This window comes from Dipodomys merriami, unplaced genomic scaffold (assembly GCF_024711535.1).
Source record: "Dipodomys merriami isolate MVZ:Mamm:240054 unplaced genomic scaffold, mDipMer1.0.p SCAF_2, whole genome shotgun sequence".
NCBI classification, from domain to species: Eukaryota; Metazoa; Chordata; class Mammalia; order Rodentia; family Heteromyidae; genus Dipodomys; species Dipodomys merriami.
This window is the reverse complement of record NW_027203381.1, coordinates 12,277,781-12,298,358: the sequence shown is the minus strand read 5'-3', so window position 1 is coordinate 12,298,358 and position 20,578 is coordinate 12,277,781. Positions and strand designations below refer to the sequence as shown.

The window sequence follows — 20,578 nt, the reverse complement described above, 5'->3', positions numbered from 1 at the left end:
TGAGCTGGCTTTGAACCATGATCCTAAGATCCCAGCCTTCTGAGTAGCTAGGATTACAGGTGTGAGCCACCAGCACCTGGCGTGGTCATTGCCTTTAACACCCAAATTCCACTTTTCCTGTGCGTGCTTAGTATAGCTGGAAGATGTTTATAAAGTACAAAAAAGAAAGAAACACTACTTGGAGAACTCAGTCTCCCATATTCATCACAAATAGATGTTCCAGAAGTTATATATTTAAAAAATCTGTCATGCAACAGAGCTTAATAAAGAATGGAAAACAACTCAAGAAAAATGAGCTTCTATATGGATTATATGTTATCTCGGCTCTGTTGTCTCTGACAAATGATAAGTCAGAGGAACAAAATTTTGAGTCTCAATCACATAAATACATAAGTCAAACCTCTTCCCTTCTTAATGCCTAGAAGTCTGCATTATAGTGAATAAAAATGATGTTTGAGTTACACATCTTTTTAAGCACAGGTATAGTTATCTTAAGGGTACTCAAGGAGAATAAACTAGAGCTGAAGAGGACAGAGACTGATGTAATTCAGAGCAAGGAATGTCATCTGTGGAGTAGGACAAGCACATGCAAAAAAAGCAGTGGGGAGGAATTATACCAGCAGATATATGGCAACAGATATATGCATTGATAAAAAAGCAAGAAGACATACGTCATATAGATGACTCTTGTTGAGAAGATAAAGTTGGAATATTCTTAGTATATACCAAGGAGGAGGAGGAGAAGGCTCTAAGGAAAGAAAGAGACAGACCCATCATGAGTCACAAAATAGGCAAGGTAAAAATCTAGTTTTATATAATGTATTCAATTTACCCAACACAAGATATGTGCATCGTGTGTGTGTGTGTATGTATGTGTGTATATATATATATATATATATATATATATATATATATATATATACATATATAGTCATATATGGTCTTGTAACTTTCTTTTGGTCAGTCATGGAACTTGAACTCAGGGCCTGGGTGCTGTCCCTGAACTTTTTGCTCAAGGTTAGTATGCTACCACTTGGCCACAGCACTATTTCTGGTTTTCTGGTGATTAGTTGGAGATAATAATCTCACAGACTTTCCTGCCTGGGCTGGCTTCAAATCATGATTCTCAGACTCCAACCTCCTGAGTAGCTCTGCTTATAGGCATGAGCCACCAATGCCCATCTCATCTGTGTGTGTGTGTGTGTGTGTGTGTGTGTATGTGTGTGTGTGTGTGTGTGTGTGTGTGTGTGTGTGTGTGTGTGTGTGTGTGTGTGTGTGTGTTTGTGTGTGCTAATACTAGGGCTTGAACTCAGGGCCTCATACTCTTGCTTGGCCTGGTGCTCTACCAACTTAAGCCAGCCCTCTACTTCTGCTTTCTGCTGGTTAATTGGAAATAGAATCTCTCTAATTGGTCTTCCCAGGCTGGCTTTGAAACTTAACTTCAGATCTCTGCCCCTGAGCAGCTAGGATTGCAGGCATGAGCCACCTGCACCCAGCAGAACTCACCTTCTACTTGGCATTCCATGAAAACAAACTATTGGGCCTACCCCTCCCCTAACATGGATTGTGGGAGTCCTGAGGGTAGTCACAGCTGTAGGAATGGTGAACTATCTTCAATATTTATCTGCTTGATGAAAGCCTCAGCAATGGAATCTGAAAATAATGAATTCCTAAACTCCTGTCATGTCTCCTCTAAGCAAGTTGAGTCTAAGCAGCCACCTGGGTACAACTCACTTTTGATCATGTTGACATCATTAGCCCCATCTCCAATGGCCAGTGTGATGGCCTTCTTGTACCTCTTCACCAGGTCCACCACCATGGCCTTCTGCTTGGGCGTAACACGGCAGCAGATGACAGCACTGCACTCACAGGCTAGGTCTACGAAGTTCTTCTGCCGCTGCTCTTTCCTGGCTTCAAGTCTCCTCTTACTTTGAGTTCGCATGCGCCGCTCCTCTTCTGTCCTGGGGAATTTCAGCTTCAGTATCTTACTTCTCTTCGTCTTTTTCTCTAGAAGAATTTCATTCTGTGAAATCAGAGAGGAAAAACATTACAATCGCTTTAGGTTTTTTTTTTGTTTTGTTTTTGTTGTTGTTGTTGTTGTTTGTTTTTGCTAGTCCTGGGGCTTGAACTCAGGGACTGGGCACTGTCCCTGAGCTTCTTTTGCTCAAGGCTAGCACTCTACCAACTGAGACACAGCACCACTTCTGGCTTTTTCTGTTCATGTGATACTGAGGAATCAAACCCAGGGCTTCATGTATGCTCGGCAAGCACTCTACCACTAAGCCACCTTCCCAGCCCTCATTTTAGTTTTTATACCAAGAATCCCACCATCCCCAAACCTTATGTAAAGTGTACTTTGTGGATGCTGTCATGGATTATATTATTTTGATTATGAAACACTTATGGGAAAAATTAGAAAACACAAAAACCTGTGAAGAAGAAAATGAAAAGTTGCCCATTATTTGATTGACCTTTACCAGTGTTGGTTTTCCAGTTTCAGACAGCCTATGAAATTGAGATTCAAATTTGGCAGATTATACTTGCATTTATTAGCTAAAGGATTTTTTAGGTGGACAGGTAATGAATATAAAACTAGTTCCAAATGAATTCATCTTATTTGAATCAAAGGTGCAGTAACATCGGTGGTACTTACCAACCACGAACCAGTGATTATTAAGGCACGGTTTTCACCAGTTGGAAAAAAAGGTTCATGCACAGGAGGTGCAAATTTTGCATAAACACCGCCTCTGTTTCTCTGGTTTTCCATCCTTGTGTGGAGAAGAGAACTAGGGGAAGACAAGTTAAAATGTTTAAAGTACAAGACTACAAAGGCTCTACAAAGGTGGTTCTCTAGCTTCACTTGCCTACCAGAAAAGCCCTAGGCACATATTCTACCTGCTGATTCTCCATATCTGCTGCCTTCTGCATCTAGTCATGACTTTGTAGAAATGAGCTACTACCTAATACATCACTTCATGCTACTGGCCTGCCACTTACTTTATATCTTCCCCATAGCAGATAGTGGTGTCTTCTGTCAGAAGCTCACAGGCAAATCCTATATTTTCAGCAGTTTCTACAACAAAGGAAATTGAGGTCACATGTCATTTCTACTTTGGAACTGAATGTTTGTCATCAGCTTCAGTATCCAGTATCTGAAATACTTGGGACCAGAAGGGCTTGAGATTTTTGGATTACATTAGAATTTGGAGTATTTTTATAAATACAATGAGACTTTTTTGGCTTTGGGTTTTTATTTTGTACCAGTTTCAGGGCTTGAGCTGAGGGTGCTATCTCTTAGCTTTTTTGGGGGGGGCAAGGCTGGTGTTCTAACATTTGAGCCACAGCCCCACCTCCAGCTTATTTTGGTGGTTAACTGGAGATAAGAGTCTCACAAGACTGCCTGGGCTGGCTTCAAACCATGATCCTTAGATCTCAGCCTCCTGAGTAGTTAGGATTACAGGCCGGAGCCACCAGTGCCCAGCAGCACTCTCTCTCTCTCTCTCTCTCTCTCTCTCTCTCTCTCTCTCTCTCTCTCTCTCTCTTCTCTCTCTCTGTGCATGTCTTTCCCTTTGTAATACTGGGATTTGAATTTAGGGCCTTTTAATTGCTAGGCAGGTGCTTTACATTGAGCCAGGTATCCAGCCCTCAATAAGATATCTTAGGGATACAATCCAAGTAGAGACATGGAGTTCATTTAGTTTTTCATATACCCTTATACATATGGCCTGAAGGTAATTTTACACAGTATTTTTAGTGCATGTATATTTTGACTGCAATCTATCACAGAAGGTCAGGTGTGAAATTTTCCATCATGGCACCATGTAAGTATGTGTTCAGAAAGTTCCAGATTTTGAGCATTTGGGATTTTAGATTTAAAGGTGCTATAGTGAAGCTATAATCACGACTTTTTCAATTCATGAACATTACCAGATTCAACTAAATATACCATTTTTCTGTAGCAATGGATAGAAATCATATAAAGAAGTTTGTTTCTTTGTGGTAAAATAAATGAAGGTCATTTATTATTGATAAGTAGAATAATTAGAATAATCATGAATTGTGTTCCATCATCAAATATATAAAATAGTTATTTGATGAATTACACCACCACATGTAAGCTGGATGTGGTGGTGTACACCTATAATTCCAGCACTCAGGAAGTTAAGGGCAGGAGGACTGTGATTTCTAGATTAGGCTATCTAGTGAGATTCTGTCTCAAAAATAAAAATCTAAAACAAAAAAAAAGTTAAACACACCCAGATCATGTGGTTTTATCACTCTATTATGGGGTGGGGGAAAGGATAATCATTTCCATTCAAGTTTCCTCTGGGCTCCTAGTGAAGACATTTTTCCATTACCACCCATTTGGTATTTATTAAAGGTTAGGGCTGTGCTTCTCTTTGCTTGGCAGTGTGAAACTCATTGACAATGTCAACGCAAGAGACAGTGTCTTATTTCCTGAAGCAAGCTGGCAGAAAAAAAGAGTCAATGTTAAACAATGACTTGTGGAGTTCTAATATTTATTTATTTATTTATTTATTTATTTATTTATTTATTTATTTATTTATTTATTTATTTATTTATTTATTTTTGTCAGTCGTGGGCCTGAACTCTGGGCTTGGGTGCTGTCCCTCAGCTCTTCAGCTCAAGGCTAGCACTCTACCACTTGAGCCACAGTGCCACTTCCAGCTTTTTCTGCTTATGTGGTGCTGAGGAATCTAACCCAGGGCCTCATGCATGCAAGGTAAGCGTTCTACCACTGAGCCACCTTCCCAGCCCCTCTAATTATTTTTTTTATTTTTTTGTTTTGGGTCCGGTCATGGGGCCTGAACTCTGGGCCTGGGCGCTGTCCCTCAGCTCTTCAGCTGAAGGCTAGCGCTCTACCACTTGAGCTACAGCGCCACTTCCGGCTCTTTTTTTTTGCTTACGTGGTGCTGAGGAATCGAACCCAGGGCCTCATGCATGCAAGGCAAGCGCTCTACCACTGAGCCACCTTCCCAGCCCTCTAATTATTTTTTGAACTTGATTTTTGTCATGTTTGGGTTTAAACTCAGGTCTTTGTGCTTGCTAGGCAGGTGCTCTTATTGCACAAACCATACCCCCACCTTGAGCTCTAAATGCTAACACATTTCCTGGGACATAAAATTTTAAGTTTCAAGCCATAAAATGGACAAAGGAAACAAAAGATGTCATAGTTGAGTACTCTGTATTGTTCTAGTCTACGTCCAATAAAGGACAGGAGAGGGGAGGGGTATGGAAAAGACAGTAGGGGCATGGAGTGGAGGGGCTTTTCAGGATGGGAGTCCACGTTTGGCTGGAGAGATAAGATTGATCAAAATCCACAAGACACAACAGGAGCTGAATGCTGAGGAAGACACTCCCTACTTAAGGACTAGAGAGGGGGACACGCTGAGAGAGTCTGGATGAGAGAAAGGCTTTTAAGAAAGGAAAGCATCTCCACCCCAGTAAAACAGCTTGTGTTTACGCAGGATAAAAAGTCTGAGAAGGTCATCTTGGGCGAAGGAAACAGCAGCTCCAAATATTTGTATTTAATAGATCCGCTTGGCTACACAAAGAATTACCCTTTTTGTCTCCAGTGAGTACCCAGATCTTAATGTCAGCTTTTGCAAGTTTGGAAATGGTTTCTGGAACTCCATCCTGTAGTTTATCTTCAATAGCTGTAGCTCCCAAGAGCTGGATTGAGCATTTGAAATAGAAAAAAAAACAAAGAATTAGCCAATATATATATATATATATTTTCTTTTTCTTTCTTTTTTTCTTGTGCAGGTACTGGGGCTTGAACTCAGGGCCTCATACTGTTGCTTGGCTTTTTCTACTCAAGGCTAGCCCCCTATCACTTGAGCCATAGCTCTGCTTCCAGCTTTTTCCTGGTTCATTGGACGTAAAGAGTCTCTTAGATTTGTCTGTTAAGCCTTTAAAACTTGATCCTCAAATCTCAGCCTCCTGAGTATCCAGGATTACTGATATGAGCCACCAGAGTCCAGAAAAAAATTCATTTAGAAATTTTTTGTATTTTATATATTTTTTAAATTATTATTATTTTTTTGTCGGTCGTGGGCCTGGGTACTGGCCCTCAGCTCTTCAGCTCCAGGTAAGCTAGGATTACAGGCATGAGCCACAAGCACCTGGCTATATTTTAAATTTTATATGTAACTATAAGCCTTCTGTACATCACCTTTATAATAACAATAAAAAATATAGTTACAAAAAAGAAATGATGTATTTTTGTCTCAAGTTTTTATAAACATAAGCAGCTTCAATGATTCTCCCAATGAAATAAAATCAGAACTCCTAATCTTTTTTTCTCTTTTACTGTTCAAAACAGTAGTTTCTATTCTTGCTGAATAAAAGAAATTCAAATGATATGGTTTCTTTTGTGCCAATTCCAAATGCTAAAGTTAGCATTGTCTTTTAAGCATGGGATAAAAAAATGTAATAAATGTAATAAAAATTTCAATTCAGCTTAGATTATCAAGGAAAAAAAGTTATTAAGGCTAACACTCACAATTAAGTCTTTTTCGATTTCTTCATAGACTCTATCCAGAGCTTCATCCCGGTTGGTCACAGCCACACTGGCAGCCATAAATTTCTTATTCCACTCTGCAAATTCGTTTTCTTCAATTTCCTTGTAGCAAAGGCAGAGGGTCCGAAGAGTTTCACTTGCAAAGATCTGTTTTATTTCAAAGGCAATCCACCCATGCAAAGAGTAGTTACTTTTAAATAGTTGAAGATCAAGTTAGAAATCCTACTTTGAAGTAATACACAAAGAGAATTTCAGAAGGGACCAGGGCATTTGATTCTATGGAGTAATTAAACTTGGCTTAATAATAGACCTTATTTCTCTCTCTCTCTCTCTCTCTCTCTCTCTCTCTCTCTCTCTCTCTCTCTCTCTCTCTGTCTCTCTCTCTCTCTCTTTCTCTCCCTCCCTCCCTCCCTCCCTCCCTCCCTCCCTCCATTCCTTCCTTCCTTCCTTCCTTCCTTCCTTCCTTCCTTCCTTCCTTCCTTCCTTCCTTCCTTCCTTCCTTCCTTCCTTCCTTTCCTTCCCTTTTTTTTTTTGGTGCCAGTCCTGGAGCTTTAACTCAGGACCTAGGCGTAGTTCCTGAGCTCTTTTACTCAAGGCTACCACTTGAGCCAGAGTTCCACTTCTAGCTTTGTTGGAGACTGTTTATAGACGGTAAGAGTCTCATAGACTTTCCTACCCAAGTTGGCTTTGAACCATAATCCTTAGATCTGTCTTCAGAGTAGTTAGGGCTACAGACGTGAGCCATGACGCCTGGCTAGACCTTATTTTTCTAAGCATCTCTAGTGTTGTAGAACTTTCTTTTTCATTCCCACACTCATTGAAGAAAAAAGTCCACCTTTCTACTAAACCAGGTAACTAAAAGAAACCCATTTTCTTTTAATGACTAAGAAAACAGCTAGTACTAATTGTAAACACAGACTGCTTCTCTCTCAAGGAACTTTGCCTGGCTCTCAACCTCAACTCATTTCATGTTATTGTTGGTGGTATTGGGACTTGAAGTCAGGTACTCCAGCTTGCCAGGCATTCCTCTACCACCAAAGCCACAGCCCAAGCCCTTTAGCTTTCAGTTTTTAATAATGTCTTATGATAACTTTGACAGGGCTGGTCGGAGATTTTGATCCTCCCAAGTAGCTGGGACTATTCCTGGAATTAATTGATCAGTTGATCCTATCTATCTATCTATCTATCTATCTATCTATCTATCTATCTATCTATCTATCTATCTATCTATCCATCCATATATCTTGTGGGGTTTGAATCCTAGGCCTTGCACTCTCCATTGGTTTTTTCAACTCAGACTGATATTTTGCCATTTGTGCAATTCCTCTAGTTCCTAACTGGATTTTGTGTGTGTGTGTGTGTGTATGTGTGTGTGTGTGTGTGTGTGTGTGTGTGTGTGTGTGTGTCTGTCTGTCTGTATGTATGTATGTATGTATGCTGCTAGTATTAGAACTTGAACTCAGGGACTAGGTGCTGTCCCTTCACTTTTTTTCCCCTCAAGGCTAGTGTTTTACCACTTGAGCCATAGCTCCACTTCTGGCTTTTTTCTAGTTTGAGTTGGCTTCAAATCATGATCCTCAAATTTCAGCCTTCTGGGAAGCTAGAATTATAGGCATGAGTCACTGATATCCAGCTCCAGTTGATTCTTATAGGGAAGTAGGTTTTTTGTTTTGTTTTTTGCTTTTGTCAGTTGTGGTGCTTGAACTCTGGACCTGGGCACTGTCCCTTGGCTCTCCAGCTCAAGGTGAGCACTCTAGCACTTGAGCCACGGCACCACTTCTGGTTTTCTGGTAGTTAATTGGAAATAAGAGTATCACAGCTTTTCCTGCCTGGGCTTTGAACCATGATCCTCAGATCTCAGCCTTTTGAATAGCTAGGATTATAGGTGTGAGCCACTGGGGCCTGGCTGTTTTTTCCTTATTATTATGATATTTCAGTAGTTGTACAAGGGAGCTGCCATTTACCAAAGCAGTTTATGAATATAATGCATCGTGATCAATGTCACTTCTTTCAACATTTTCACCCATCTCTTCCCTACTCATCCCTTCCCTCCCTCTTCTTAGTTTTGAAGGATATACACTCGATTCCTCACTGCATTCTCCCCTTCATTTGCCCACCCTTTTCCTCTTGACCTTCCCCTTCCCCTTGTGACTTCCTGCTTCCCGGTGTTTCATTTTGCTGAACTCTGCTTTTCTAAGGCAAAGATGCTGTTTCTTCCAATGACTTATCACAGTAGGAACCGCTCTCTCTTTCACACAGGGAATTAATGATTCATATGATACATTAGTATTTTTCCTAAGGAATCTGAACTGATAAAGAAGCAAATACAAGTCCCAACTGGCCTCTAGACCTCTGCCATTATCTCAAAGAGCTCAAACAGTATGGGGGCTGGTGGACATTTCCCAAAGTGCAAGTTCCAGAAGCATTCTAGCAGCTGCATCATTACTGAATTTCCTAAAATGGCTCTGAAGCAATTAAGTTTAAACTATGTTACAAACAAAGGCATCAGAACTAATGACCCAGCAAAACAATGCTTTGTTAACCCCTGTTGTACTGCAATGCTTTCTTTCCTTCATTCTTCACTTAGTAGTTGGAGCTCTTGAAGGCCATAGAGCTATTGGAGGCCAGAGCCTAACGCAGTTGCGATGCACTCAAGGTCACTGGAAAGGAGACAAGCACTATTCCCCTGCATTGTTCCTGCAGTCCTGGATGCTGGGAAAGGGCTCCAAGGTCATCTCCTAGGATGTGAAGGGCAGGGGCAGAATGGGAACCCAACTGACCACATTCCTACTTAGGTGTTGTTTCTACCCAACAATACAAAAGCAAGGTGAACATCACGAGTTTAAGAGAGAATACCAGAGACTAAGCAGAGAGAGAGGAAGAGTAACACTTACATCCAGGGCATCCTGCGTCTCCTGCTTTGTTGGATTCATTTGATGTAACCGTTCATAAATTACAGTGTCAGCACCTTTACAATACAGCCTGATGCTGCCTTCCGGGGTTCTCACTGACAGCAAGGAAAGGAAAATAATGAAGTTTAATTTTCTTTTTCTTTTTGGCAGTAGTGGGGTTTGAACCTATCTCCCATTTTCTTGCTAGGCTGGCACTCTACCATTTGAGCCACACCTCAGCCAAGCTATTTGCTGCTAATTAGAAACGGAGCTAGCAAACCATAATCCTCTAAATCTGAGATTCAGAATGGATACAATTACAGATATGAGCCACTGGCAGCTGGCAAATTTGACTTCTTAATGGAAAACTACACTTTAAAAGTTGTGAAGTGATACCGGGCTTATCATTTACAGTCAATTTAAAATCATCAATGTATCTAAAAAAGTGTCATTCACAACAGAGATGGTGAAGACAGAGTTGCTGTCTACTCAGACTGCAGTAGAAAAAATAAACAGGAAAAGAATCCTTCAGTCCAGTTTTCACATCCTTATTCTTTTTAATTAATTATTTTATTTTGCAGTATTAGGGTTTGAACTTGTGCTTGCTAGATAGGCACTCTACAACTTGAGCCATGCCCCCAGTCTTCCTTATTTATCATTTTAACAATTGTTTATAGACTCCATAGAACTTCATCCATACCCACCAATAATAACCTTTCCCATAACACTGCCCTTAATTCTCAGACATGAATCTGACTCCTAGACCACTTTTTTGCATGCTTTTGATCAGTCCAGTCATTTGGTTGTGGTATGTGCCTCAGGATTAACTAGATTTTAAATTTTCCAACGTGAAGAGCTTAAAACAACACGGGTGGTATGATAATCAGTTCATAGTTAGGCCTTCTGAAAACACTGAGTATAACAAGAGCAAACAATGAAATTGATGTGTTTCTAATGGTTAGAAATTCAATATTGTAGTGGAGAAGGCTGATGGGACCACCTCTGTGGAGAGGTGTGATCAAGCAAGTGATCACAGGGAGCATCACCATTAACAAGACAAACTGACGTCACAAGCCTTCAGATGGGGCACCAGGAAGGGAACAGATGACGTGTAACTGGAATCAAATTACGAGTGGTCAGTAGATGATAAATCCAAATTGAGGGACGTAAAATAACAAGCCTATGCTTTTCCAAATGCTTTATTTTTAAAGTTGAAGACTGGACACTGGTGGTTCATGCCTGCAACCCTAGCTATTCAGAAGGTGGAGATCAGGATGACTGTAATTCAAGGTTCGTCTAGGCAAAAGGTTTGTGAAAGTTCATCCCAATCAATAAAAAGCTGGGTGTGGTAGTGTGCACCTGTCACCCGCTATGGTGTGAAGTGTAAATAGGATGACCACAATCCAGGCCAGCTTAGGAAAAGCAAGACCCCCATCTAAAAAATAACCTGAATAATTGGGCCCTGGTGACTCACACCTAGAATCTTAGCTACTCAAGAGGCTGAGATCTGAGGATCAAGGTTTGAAGCCAGCCTAGGCACAAAAGCCCATGGGATTCTCACCTCCAATCAATCAGCAAAAAGCTGGCAGGGGAGTAGTGGCTCAAATAGTATAATAGCAACCTTGTTAAAAAAAAAAAAGCTGGGGCTGGGAAGGTGGCTCAGTGGTAGAGCGCTTGCATTGCATGCATGAGGCCCTGGGTTCGATTCCTCAGCACCATATAAGCAAAAAGAAAAAAGCCAGAAGTGGCACTGTGGCTCAAGTGGTAGAGCGCTAGCCTTGAGCTGAAGAGCTGAGGGACAGCACCCAGGCCCAGAGTTCAGGCCCCACGACCGGACCCAAAAAAAAAAAAAAAGCTAACAGACAGCACCCAGGCCTTGAGTGCAATCCCCAATACTGAGAAAAACAATCAGAGTAAAAAGGACTGGAGGCATGGCTGAAGTCGCACAAAGCCATAAATTCAAACACTAGTGCCTCCAAAAAAAGTTGAACAATTGTTTTGATTCAGATTCTTGATTAACTATTAGACCCTAGATCAGAAAAAACATAGATGAAAGGAGGGAAGAAGAAAAAGAGGGGAAAACGAGGGGAACAGAAAGGAAGAGGGGGACAAGACAACCAGAAAAATTGCCTAGTAAATGTCAAAAACTCTGCATATTAGATGATAATACTGTATCACATTAATCTTACCCTTTCTTTCTTTCTTTCTTTCTTTCTTTCTTTCTTTCTTTCTTTCTTTCTTTCTTTCTTTCTTTCTTTCTTTCTTTCTCTTTCTTTCATGCCAGTACTAGAGCTTAAATTCATGACCTTTCATCTCCTTGGTTGGTGTCCTACCACTTGAGCTACACCTCCAGTTCTCATTTTTGCTGGTTAATTGGAGATAAGGATCTCTCAGATTTGTCCACCTGGACTTTTTCAAACCTGGGTCCTCAGATCTCAGCTTCCTGAGTCACTAGGATAACAGGCATGAGCCGCTAGCATCCAGCTAAAATTTCTGATTGTGATAACTATTATCTAAAATGTATATGGGGTGTGAGTAAACACGTGTACATAGGTTCTTATTCTGATAAAATACCTACTGAAGCATTTAGGGAAGAGGAACATTGGGCTTGTAAATTTATTCTCCAATGGTTCAAAAGGTACAAACCTGTATATAAAGGATATTGACAAAGAAAAAACGTGGCAATCGTTAACAAAGAAGGGTTCTTTCTACCATCCTTACAACTTTTCTGTGAGTGTGAAATCATTTCCAGTTACTTATGGAAAAGTATTTCAACACAGGACAGGATTATCCTCTCTGTTTAATGGCCTGTTGTCAAGAGGTACGACTGACACCTAAGCACTGAATTCTCCACCCCACCCCCACCCCCCATCCCTTGGGTACCACTGTGAGCGTCCACAGCTACCTTGGGTTATTCTAGAGTAAGTAGGCTTTGAGAATGGTCCATCCATTCATTACCCGCTTTCTCTTGGTGCTGAGAAATTAAACGAAGAGCAAAGCAACATGGAATACAAGGATTCAGAGACTGGGTCTAAAGACCTACCAATGATAGACATCCGCTTCCTGTCACTGTTGAAATCTAAGATGGCCAAAACACTGTAGGTCCTTTCTGTGCCCAGCTCGCTGATGGTGATGGTGTTCTGCGTCCTGGCAAGGAAGGCAAAGCCAAAGTTCCTGGCGGCGTTGACTAGGGCTCCTTCGTCGGGAGAGGCCGCCTGGTAGTTGATCTGACCTGCCAAGAGAAGCAGGAGAGAAATCCCAGCACAGCTGTGAAGTGGGGCTGAGGCCATCCTTGAGATCTGAGCCAAGGCTCCTCTGCAGAGACCAGTGCACCGCCCAGAAAACAAAGATTTGGCCAAAATAAAAAAATGCCTTAAACTTGAGACGTTTATGTTGGATGGTAAACAGCAAATAGAAACTGAAAATTAAACAGCTGGCCGAGCCAGGTGCTGTGGCGCACATTCATAATCCTCGCTTCAAGGATACGTTCACTGAGCTGTTTAATGATAGATACAGTAATACTTCAAGAATTTTTGTTGTTGTTGGTCTTGTTGGTCACGGGGATTGACCTTAGAGTCTGGGTCCTGTACTTGAGCTTTTTTGCTCAAAGTTGGCACTCTACCACTTTGAGCCACAGATCCACTTCCAGTGTTTTGGTGGCTCATTGGAAATAAGAGTCTCATGGACTCTCCTGCCCGGGCTGGCTTTGAACCACAACCCTCAGATCTCAGCTAGGGTCATAGTCATGAGCCACCAGCACCCAGCTTCAATAAAAATTAAAAAGAAATCCTTGGTCTACTCAAGACTTTCTATTTCCTGCTTAATTATTCTGCCTCAAAACAGAAGTCTTTCCATAGCCAGTGAATTTTTATATTAAAGGTCATTCAACTGTCATACTGGCATGATCAGGGCGTATGACAATTTTTCCTATGGAAAACTACCTGTAAGGGCAGAATGCTCCAGGGTGAAAAGCTCTAGGTAGAATTAAACTTTCCCTTTTTTCATTAATAATAAGATACTTCATTCTCATTAAGTCAGTCTTGTTGACTTTTGCTTTTATCTTTATCACTGTGTTACCCAGGCTGGTCTCATGCTCCTAGATCCAACCTATCCTCCTTCAGCCTCCAGAGTGAGCCAGTGTTAATTACACATGACACTGCAAGCTATTTGTTCACCCAGAAAGTCATGCACCAGAAATTATAAACTTACTTGCTAAATCTAGCCATTCTACAAACATACACACAGAAGGCAAACTGTTTACCCAGAGCTAAGCAAGCAGCAGCGAGAACAAAGTATCTCTATACAACTTTAGCTGGCTCAGTCTGTGATCTTTCACATAATATTGACACCAAACATATTTCCAACAACAAAAAAGGAACAAATAACAAAAGCTGGTGAGGTGTTCATACATGAGACAGTTCCACGGGAGCCAGCACCTGGATAATTTTATCATCACAGGAAAAGGAAAATCCTCCCATTGTGCTTTGGTAATATAACCACAAACTTGCAGGCTCAGAGGAAAAGGGAAGAACTTACTAGATTTGTTCAAACTTCATCTTAGGTAATCAGGAAGACACTTGGACTAATAATCCTCTGCAGGAAACTGTATGCATTGTACTTTTACCTTTCTTTAGAGACTAATCTGTGGATTATGAAAGCAAAGCAAACAAAAATGATGCTTAGCCAGGCACCTAGCTTCCTGTGTAGCTCAGGTTACAAGCATGAGCCACTGGGGCTGGGAAGGTAGAGTGCTTGCCTTGCATGCATGAGGCCCTGGGTTCGATTCTTCAGTACCACATAAGCAGAAAAAGCCAGAAGTGGTGCTTTGGCTCAAGTGGTAGAGTGCTAGCCTTGAGCTGAAGAGCTGAGGGACAGCGCCCAGGCCCAGAGTTCAGGCCCCACGACTGACAAAAAAAAAAAAAACAAGCATGACCCACTGGCACCCAGTCCCACATGTTCAATCTTTTATGCGTATTCCTTCTCTTGAGATTTCATACCTGGGTGTATGTGTGTGTATGTGCGTGCGTGTGTGCGTGTGCGTGCGTGTGTGTGTGCGCATGCGCATGCGCGCCTGTCCTGGGGCTTGAACTTAGGGCCTGGACACTGTCCTTGAGCTTTTATACTCAGGCCTAGTACTCTACCTCTACTTCTGGCTTTTTGGTGGCTAATAGGAGATAGGAATCTCATGGACTTTCCTGCCTGGGCTGGCTTTGAACTGTGATCCTCAGATCTCTGTTTAATATGAAATATCAAGGGGGCTTATCAAAAGGGATTTGGATATGATGCAGTGACTGAAGTAAAATTTAGAAAATAGATCAATGATGTGAAAATGGGCTGTGCTTCATTAGAGGTACATTGAAAGAATTACCTCCCATCATTCTTTTTACACGATGCATACATACATATATAATTTGTTGTGTCAGTGATAAAAATGAATCATTTTTATTGTTATTGGACAAGATTGCTGTACCAAGCTGGCACACACTGGAGTTAAGAATTCTATAAAGTCATAATCTTACTTGTGGAACTGAAAATGCTTTGTACATCTACAGAAAAATAGACATTTTAAAAAGAATTCTGTAAAGGAATGTGAACTCTAGCTGTGCCTATTCATATAAAAACTCCCATTAATTATCATCCTTGGAAGGAAAAAGGCATCTTAAGAAGGCCCAGGCTTTTTTTTTTTTTGGCTGATATTATCTGAATCTGGAAATAAAAGCAAATCTCTAAAATCATTATGTAGGAAGGGTTGTTCAAGATTAAAGTCCACATGTGATAAAGATAAGGCTTGATTTTATAGTCCCAATAAACATTAACAATGTGGCAGAGAGATTTTGATTCTTCTATTATAATTCAAGAGCCAATGATATGTTTTAAAAATAAAATTTCATTTCTAACATGAAAAACACATGCACAGTTATAACTGAATCACCTGTAAACTTACAGAAACAAGAAGTTTGTTTTAGGCTGGGAATGTAGCTCAGTGGCAGAGCACTGGCTGATTATAACCAAGGCTTTGATTTCAATTAGAAGGAAGGAAGGGAAAAAGGGAGGAAGGAAAGGAAGGAGGAAGGGAGGGAGGGCAGAGGGGAAGGAAGATGGTGAAGGAGGGAGAGAGAGGAGAAGGAAAGAAGGGACTAATTTCATGATTTATTTCAAATAGGGTCTATAGTAGATCCTCATAATTATTCATTGCTTGAACAAATATGAGACAGACTTTTCATAAGAACAACTTGATATGCATTTGAATCATTAAGTGTGAGTCACCTGCAAACTAAAAACTGGCCTCCAGTATGTGAGAGGCCAGAGAAATACTCACCATCAGCTCTGTCCACCATGACAGTGTGGCAGACTGCAAGCAAGAAGAAGAACTGCCGGACTTCTGGCTCTTTCCCTGACTGAATTTGCTCAATAAGATAATGGTCGTGAAATGCTAGCTTCCCATCAGCAAATGTATTCCAGCTAAAATCAACTTGCTGGAAGAAATGGAAAAGGGAAAGACAATACATTAAAAAAATAATTTTAGATTAAAACAAATAAACTCTTCTTTGAAGCCAAGGTTTTTTTTTTTTGTTTTGTTTTTGTGCTAGACCTGGGGTCTGAACTCAGAGCTCAAGATTAGTGTCCTGCTCCCTTGAGCCACAGCTCCATTATGATTGGTGATAAGAGTCTCACAGACTTTCCAGCCTAGGCTGGCTCCAAACTGTGATCCTCAAATCTCAGCCTTCTAAGCAGCTAAGATTAAAGGCGTAGCCGGGCGCTTGTGGCTCACGCCTGTAATCCTAGCTACTCAGGAGGCTGAGATCTGAGGATCGCGGTTCAAAGCCAGCCTGGGCAGGAGAGACCGTGAGACTCCTATCTCCAATAAACCACCAGAAAACCGGAAGTGGCGCTGTAGCTCAAGTGGTAGAGCGCTCGCCTTGAGCTGAAGAGCTGAGGGACAGAGCCCAGGCCCAGAGTTCAAGCCCCACGACCGACAAAAAAAAAAAAAAGATTAAAGGGGTGAGCCACTGGCACTTGGCTAAAGCCAAGTTTTTGAATTATGTAAAATTCACCTAGAGTCTTGAGCACATTGTAACATATTAGGAAGTTGATACCAATTTTAAGATTAAAAGAACCATGTTGGAGGTCGAGTCGTGTCCTGCTAACAGATCCAGGGAAGCTCTAACCGGTACCTATGGATTTGATCTTATTTGGAAACACAGGCTTTGTAGATGCAATCAAGTTCATATGCAATCATATTGGAATAAAATGGATGGCTGGAAAGAACCATACATAGACACCTGGGAAAAACATTTGAGGACAGAGGCAGAGATTTTGGCTTTGTTTCTACAAGCCTGGGGCTCCCCAAAACTGCTACAAATGGTTAGATCTCAGAAAAGATCCTCCCCTAAGAGCTTTTAGTAACAATGCAACTTTTTTCCCTTTTTTTTGGTGCCAATCCTGAGACATGAACTTAGGGACTAAGTGCTGTCCATGTGCAATTTTGATCAAAGCTAGTACTGTGCCACTTGAGCCACAGAACCACTTTTGGTTTTCTGGTAGTTAATTGGAGATAAAAGAGTCTCACAGACTTTCCTTGGAGGTAAGAGTTTCAAAGACTTTCTTGCCCAGGCTGGCTTCGAACTATGATCCTCAGGTCTCAGCCTCCTGAGTAGCTAGGATTGCAGGTGTGAGCCACTCATGCCCCATAGAACATAGCACTTAACACTGATTTCAAGCTTTGGCCTCCACAACTGTAAGAATAAATTCTTGTTGCTTTAGGCCACACAGTTTGGAGGAATTTTATCCATACAGCTTTAGAAAACACATCTCCAATCACTCCTTAATTTGCAGGACTCACCTCTATCTTGCTATGATTATGTTGAGAAACATCTCGATGATCTCCTGAGAAACAAACAGGACAAAACAAGTTGAGTATCCATGGCATTCACAGACTCTGCCTGCCCAGTTTGTGTCCATGGCGAAAGTGGTGATTTAGATGTCATCAACTATTTTTAGATATGGTTTTCACATTTTCCAATAGGTGGAAAAAAGTGAAAAATTGCCAGTACTTGATAGAGGCCATATAGAGCCTGCAAGGAACAAAATACCTATGATCTAGCTTTTCACAGAACAAGTTTGCCACCCCAGTCTAGGTGTTTTGTTTTTTGCTTTTGTCAGTCATGGGGCTTGAACTCTGGGCCTGGGCCCTGTCCCTGAGCTCTTCAGCTCAAGGCTAGCACTCTATTTGAGCCACAGCACCACTTCCAGTTTTCTGGTGGTTAATTGGAGATAGCTACTACTCTACTTTGTCTTTAGGAATCATTCTACTTGACTACTCTAAATGTAACCACATGACACTGACCTTTTTGTGAGTGAGTGAGTGCGTGTGTGGGAGAGAGAGAGACAGAGAGACAGAGAGAGAGATTGGCTTATATCACTCAGCACAATGCCCTGAGGATTTGTCCATATCAAAGCACAGATACAATTTTCTTCTTTTATAAGGCCAAATAGTTCCTACTGTCTGTGTATAGCACATTTTACTTATCTGTTCATGCATGGATTGGCGCTTTGGTTCTTTCTTCCTTTTGGCTATTGTAAGTAATGCTGTGGTGAAACTGGGTGCACAAATCTCTCTGGGTCTTGGTTCCCAACTCCTTTCAGTATGATATATACTTAGAAGTGGAATTGCTGATCATATAGCAATTGAGTTTTGTGTAAGTACTAGGGCTTGAACGCAGAACCTGGGCACATCCCTTAGCTTTTTCCACTCAAGGCTGGCCCTCTCCCACTTAAGCCACACCTCCACTTTTGGCATTCTACTAAATAATAGAAGACAACAGTCTCTTAGAATTCTCTTCCCAGGATGGCTTCTAAACTTGATTCTCAGATCTCAGCATCCTGAGTAGATGGGATTATAGATCTGAACCATGGGACCTGGATGGCACTTGCTTTTGGCTTTTTAAGGATCTGTTTCTGACTGTTGACCTCTGCCATACATGTTTTCCTAACAGTGCCCAGGATGCTCTTTGACAGTGGACTAGAGATGCCCATATCCACATGACTGCACAAAGCAAGGGCACCAGCAACTTCAGCAAGGCAGGCTGTGTTCCAGGCAGTACACAAGGAATGAAGCTTCCACTATGATTCAATAGTCAACCATCCCTGCTATTTCAGACCCAAACTACATCTGAATCTTGTCATCGAGGGTGTAGTTCTGAACTTGACCTCTGATTTTTCTCTTTTCCTCTCAATACCCTCCTACTCACCATAGATTTGTCCATTGATGCAGCATTTTTTGAAGGTCATGATATTTTGTGTGAGTGTCCCCGTCTTATCCGAGAAGACGTAATGGATTTGCCCGAGCTGCTCATTCAGCGTGGTGGTCCTGGCCTTTGCAGGTGTGTCCTTCTCAGAGTAGTACATCTGCAGATCCCAGTTAATGAAGTGACTCTGTCCTAGACGAATCACCTCCACGCTGGTAAGAGAGATTTCTTTCATGGCATATGAGTGGCAAGTAGTCCTTTTTACCCTTACTTTTCTTTTAAGAACTATTGGGGTTTGAACTCAGGACCTCGCACATGTTAAGCAGATATTCTACCCCTTGAGCCACACCCCCAATCATGATTTGCTTATTGTGATTATTCATCTTGACTGTCAGTTTGATCCAATGAAGAGATGCATAGGCAATTATTGTTAAAGCACACCTCTAGATCTGTGATGGCATTGGTTTTTTTTTTGTTGTTGTTGTTGTTGGTCATGGGTCTTGAACTCAGGACGTGGGTACTAACCCTGAGCTCTTTTGCTCAAGGCTAGGACTCTACTATTTTGAGCCAGAGCTCTACTCCCAGTTTTCCATGGTCATCTGGAAATAAGTAGCTCATGAACTTTTCTTCCCAGGCTGGCTTTGAACTGCTAGCCTCAGGTCTCAGCCTCCTGAGTAGTTACGATTACAGGTGTAAGCTACCAGTCTGTGATGGCATTTGTGTGTGTGTGTGTGTGTTGGTTGTGGGCTTGAACACTGGGCCTGAAGGCTATCCCCTCAGTTCTTCAGCTCAAGGATAAGGCTCTACCACTTGAGCCACAGCGCCACTTCTGTTTTTCTGGTGGCTTATTGGAGATAAGAGTCTCATAGACTTTCCTGCCCAGACTGGCTTTGAACCATGATCCTCAGATCTCAGCCTCCTGAGTAGCTAGGATTACTGGTGAGAGCCACTACCGCCCCAGCTGGTGATGGCATTTTTGAGAGATTAGATCCAGAGCATTCTGATCTAATCAATGGACTAATCTCTTGATAGATTTATAGTAGGATAGCATTGGTGGTGAAAGGTAGGAAACAGGACTAGTTGGAAAACAAAGGTCACAGGGACCTGTTTTTGAGCACTACATCTTGCCCTGGCCCCTTCCTATATCCTCCCTCTCTCATTCCTGTCCCTTCCTTGAAACACTCTCTACTTCCTGTCCACCATGAGATAGCGGTCTCTTCCTCCCCTACATACCCTGCCACAAGGTTGTTCTGCTTCACAACACAGAAGCACAGAGCCAAGTGCCAACAGGTCAAACTGTCTGAAACTGTGAGCCAAAGCGGATCTTTGCTTTTTGAAGCTGTATATTTCAAATAAGTAACCCATTTATCTACTGCTTTGGTCTGAACATTCTTAGTGTTCCTCCAAACTCCATATGTTGAGACATAATCTCCAATTCAACTGCAGTGAGGAAATGGTTTGTTCTTAGAGCAAGGCTTTGGTGAATGAGACTGGTGTCTATAAAAGGGGACGAGGGGAGCTTGTTTTCCCCTTGTGCCATGTGATGGCATCGCAGAAAAGATGCCATCACAGAAGCTGAGGGAGTCCTTACCAGACACACCCAATAGGCTATCCCTGGCTCCTGGACTTCCTTCAGAAGTATAACAATAAATTTCTGTTGTTCATAAGTTAGTCAGCCTAAGGTGTTTTGTTCTAGTAGCCTGAATAAATGAAGACATCCTCAAGGGGATAAGCCATGCTATGGGCCATGTGGATAGCCTCTGGGTTCTCTTGATCCAAAGTACCACTCCCCAGCTTCAAGGTCAAGCTGACTTCAGGTCACTTGTGTTCTGTCACAGCATCTTCTGAGTGTGATTTCCCCCATCCTTCTAAGCATGTCAGTCCAAGGCCATGGA

At 41.7% G+C, this 20,578-nt stretch overlaps 1 protein-coding gene across 2 annotated transcripts in view; it reads right to left on the bottom strand.

Annotated features, from left to right (window-relative positions):
* Atp8b1 (ATPase phospholipid transporting 8B1) overlaps nucleotides 1–20,578 on the bottom strand; it is a 107,543-nt gene that overhangs the window by 12,078 nt on the left and 74,887 nt on the right. Inside the window, exons 13-22 of one of the 2 annotated variants that reach the window (XM_070029058.1) lie at nucleotides 18,687–18,895; nucleotides 17,279–17,322; nucleotides 15,755–15,911; nucleotides 12,479–12,667; nucleotides 9,439–9,551; nucleotides 6,527–6,691; nucleotides 5,583–5,694; nucleotides 2,998–3,073; nucleotides 2,654–2,786; nucleotides 1,735–2,023 (exon numbers count right to left, since the gene is read on the bottom strand). In XM_070029058.1, the coding sequence (XP_069885159.1) occupies nucleotides 1,735–2,023; nucleotides 2,654–2,786; nucleotides 2,998–3,073; nucleotides 5,583–5,694; nucleotides 6,527–6,691; nucleotides 9,439–9,551; nucleotides 12,479–12,667; nucleotides 15,755–15,911; nucleotides 17,279–17,322; nucleotides 18,687–18,895 (1,487 nt within the window). The remainder of the gene's footprint in view (nucleotides 1–1,734; nucleotides 2,024–2,653; nucleotides 2,787–2,997; nucleotides 3,074–5,582; nucleotides 5,695–6,526; nucleotides 6,692–9,438; nucleotides 9,552–12,478; nucleotides 12,668–15,754; nucleotides 15,912–17,278; nucleotides 17,323–18,686; nucleotides 18,896–20,578) is intronic. The other variant, XM_070029059.1, reaches the window with a different exon arrangement.